This window comes from Octodon degus, unplaced genomic scaffold (assembly GCF_000260255.1).
Source record: "Octodon degus isolate 3935 unplaced genomic scaffold, OctDeg1.0 scaffold00073, whole genome shotgun sequence".
Lineage (NCBI taxonomy): Eukaryota > Metazoa > Chordata > Mammalia > Rodentia > Octodontidae > Octodon > Octodon degus.
In genome coordinates, this window is record NW_004524649.1 from 7,533,727 (window position 1) to 7,537,251 (window position 3,525).

The following is a 3,525-nucleotide window of genomic DNA, read 5'->3' on the forward strand; positions in this document are numbered from 1 at the left end:
AAAAAAAAAAAAAAAAGAAAACACAAGCCCCTAGTCTGCCTCCCAAGGGACCCATCCTGTCCTGAGCCTTTCATGCTTTGTCTTGGACCCTGCTGCCCCAAGCTTCCCCTTTGGAAACAGCTGCACATGTAGTGACTGACCGGTTCCCCACCAAACCTTCCCGGGCACTGCGAGCTTGCTCAGGCCCAGACAGGAGAGAACAGTGGACTTGCACTCGGGGACTGCATTCCTCAGGTTTGCGGAGGCCCCCAGGGTCTTAGACTTCTATTAGTTTTCTTTTCCCTTTTTTTTTTTCCCCCCCAGTACTAGGGATTGAATTTAGGACCCTGTGCTTGCGAGGCAAGCACTTATTCTACTGAGCTATCTCCCTGGCCCATTAGACTTCTATTGTGTTGAAATCTTTATGTCTGAACATTTGCAAAGCAAATGTTCTCTCTTTGGAGAGTCCATTCAACCTCTCTTAAGAGGATCAGGTGGGACATCAACCCCAGGGTCATCAACGTCAGTGAGATAGAGCTAGGTTGTCAGGCCCAGAGAGGGCTGGCTTGTGGGAGGGCCCCAGCCAAGACGGATGGGTCCTGGAAAGCAGCAGAGGCGGTCTGAGGATGTCCTTCAAGCCCAGGCGGTGGTGCTGGCTCAAGGTGGGCGCAAGTGTGGTCAAGGCAGTGCAAGCCACAAGGCCACACCCACACACCAGAGGTGCTCTGGTTTGAATTGGTCTGGGGTCAGAATCTGTGGGTCATGCCCAGGAGGAGAGGTCTAAGGGCTGTGTGGACAGGTCATATGTGGAAGTCCTGTCTTGGCCTGACCACATGCCACCTTTGCTTTGGGCCTGATGGTACTCCTGATGTTACTGCCTCCCCAGTTGCAATGTCCTGCCACACATGTGAGTCCCTGCCCACTCTTGTGGCCATGTGGTGAGGGGGAGGGGCAGCCAGCCAGACCTGCGCTAAGCAGGCGGCCCAGAGCCCAAGCCACCTTTCCAATGGTACAGAAGGGTGCTGTGCTGGTTGATACATTGTGTCAATTTGAGAAGTTCAGAAGTTTCATTGACTCATCCTGTGCAAGAGGAGGGCATGGACATTGTGTGAGTTCTACACCCCCAGCCCAGGGTAGCTTGTTTATAATATAAGAAGGGGAGAGAGGCTGGCTAGAAGCCACAGCTGCTGCCCTCCCCTTTGCTCTTCACTGTTTTCTGCCCTCATGAACTGCTGCTCTCTGCCATGTGCCACTCTGCCTGGGAGCTAGCTGAGTACAGACTGAAACCTGCACAAACTGAGAGCTAAGTAAACCTTTCCTTCCTTAATTTTGGATGTCAGATATTTTGTCCCAACAACAAGTAAAAAGTAACCAAGACAGATGCTTCTCCAAAACTGCTGCCAACCCCTTCACTTCATAAATGTGCACCGAGACACGGTCATGTGGCTTTCACATGACACATATCTCTTTGTTCCCAGGAATTAAAGCATGGATTTATTGGACCAAAAGTAAGGAAGAAATGTAAGAGTGCGGAAAATAAATCTGGTTGGAATGTTAGCCTTCGAAAGTTTCCAGGTATGATGTGACAGAACAAAGGTAAGGTTTGGTATTTGAAACAAGTTTTGTGTGTTTTCACCACGCATGCACTTATCTTCAAAAGTGTTAGAATAAAAGAAAAAAGAAGTATTGGAATAAGAACACCTGGAGCCAGAAAGCAGGCTACAGTGTGAATTTTGGTGCTGTCTAGCTAACAGCTTAAGGCTACAAGAGATATAGAAAATTCAATAAAGTTAGGGATTTTTGTATTTGTTTTATTTTGTTTTGGATTTTCTTGAGACATAGTCTCTCTATGTAGTTAAGGTTGGCCTTGAGCTTACTGTGTAGCCCAGGCTGGCCTTAAATCCATGGTGGTCCTCCTGCCTCAGCTTCCCAAGTGCTTGGATTGCAGGTGTGCACCACCATGCCTGGTCATTAAGAGGTATTGATTCAGGCATTAAGGGAGGTCACACTCAGCAACCATGACGTGTCTCACCAAACAAAGGAAAAGAGAGAGGCTGAAGGGAGAGGAGGAGAATTGGAGGGAAAAGAATCAAGATATATCCTGTACAAGTACAAATTCCCTATGATGAATGTGATCATTATGTATCTCTAAAATGTATCAATAAACTTAAAAGAGAAGAGTTGTAGGGTCAGTAGGAGGGGTGGAGTTTGGGTGAAATGTAAATTAAAGGAGTTTTGATATTGTCAGAGCAAGGCTGGGCTCTGTGAAAGGATCGACATCAGGGGTGGACTAAGATTGCATTATTTTGGAAACTGCGGAGATCGATGATGCAGCATTGTGTTCAGAGGCCGTGGAATGGATGCACAGCGCCAGGGCAGAAACTGAGGCTGCTTCCTGTATCAAAAAGGACTTAGATCTTGAGAGTCAGGTGTTTCTCTTTTTCTTTTCTTTTCTTTTCTTTTTCTTTCCTCCTTCCCTTCCTCCCTGCCTCCCTGCTCCCCCTCCCCTTTCTTTTTTAGGAAGGATTTTGTTAAGTTACTAAATTGCCTGAGTTGGCACTGAACTTTCAACCCTCTCAGAGTGCTGGGATTGCAGGCGTGCACCACCACACCTAGCTAAGACTCCTGTATTTTGCTCTTACAGATGTGATTTCATACAACCAGGTTTCTGATGCCCTCTGATTTTAGAGGACAAGATTTCTCAGTAGCTAAGCAGTAGTTACTCAAAGAGGAGGTTGCTATGACATTTCTCAGCTCAGTGTGTCCTCGGGAGGAACAATGTCCCTGCTAATCCTGCCACTGGATCACTCTGTTTTCCCCAGCTGGCATGGAATGCTCTGGAATGTGTCAGGGAAGCCTAATTTCTCAGTCTGGGCTTGTTACATCTTTTTCAGGGTCTAGTTGGCAGAGTGGGGAGGGGCCCTTTATAGAACTGTTACTTGCAGGGAAAGAATGTGTCAACACTGGTTCCTACTGAAAGGTTTCCAACATTGAAGACAGACTCATGTGATTTTATGTAATTACAGATGGTCACAGAGCAGTGTTTTTAATATATAATTGTAGACCTCAAGGAAGGCGAAAGAAGTGACCCTAGAGCTCTGAAGGATCTTCGCTTCTCAGAGAGTCCATTGGAAATCCCAGCTCACTGTGCGGGATCAAGCTCTGGACTGCCTGCCCACCTGTCCCAGGTAACTTGTAACAAAGCTCCAGGTAGCAGACACCCCCCAGGGTGTAGTGCTTCCAGGAAAAGCTGATGCGCCACCTGCTGCTCCGTGGTCACCGCGCTGACATTCTGCCCGAGCTAGGGGTAGGCAGATAGTGATTGAGGAAACAGTGAAGAGAAGGCCACGCCAGGAACAGATACTCCACTTAGAGGTTTGTAGAGGAAGAAGAGCTGGAGGAGCAGGGAAGAAAGCAGGACGTGGTGCCATGGAAACCAACAGAAGCCCAGGAGAAGGCAGGCACTGACTGTCATTTGTCACTGAGAACTCACACTAGACTGAGCTGGAGAAGCCCTATGGGTGTAGGCAGGATGGAGGGGATCTG

At 47.9% G+C, this 3,525-nt stretch overlaps 1 protein-coding gene across 1 annotated transcript in view; it reads left to right on the forward strand.

The window, feature by feature from the left end:
* Dzank1 (double zinc ribbon and ankyrin repeat domains 1) overlaps window positions 1-3,525 on the forward strand; it is a 50,113-nt gene that overhangs the window by 14,145 nt on the left and 32,443 nt on the right. The window contains exons 5-6 of the mRNA XM_023720130.1: window positions 1,458-1,554; window positions 3,043-3,167. Of these exons, the coding sequence (XP_023575898.1) occupies window positions 1,458-1,554; window positions 3,043-3,167 (222 nt within the window). The remainder of the gene's footprint in view (window positions 1-1,457; window positions 1,555-3,042; window positions 3,168-3,525) is intronic.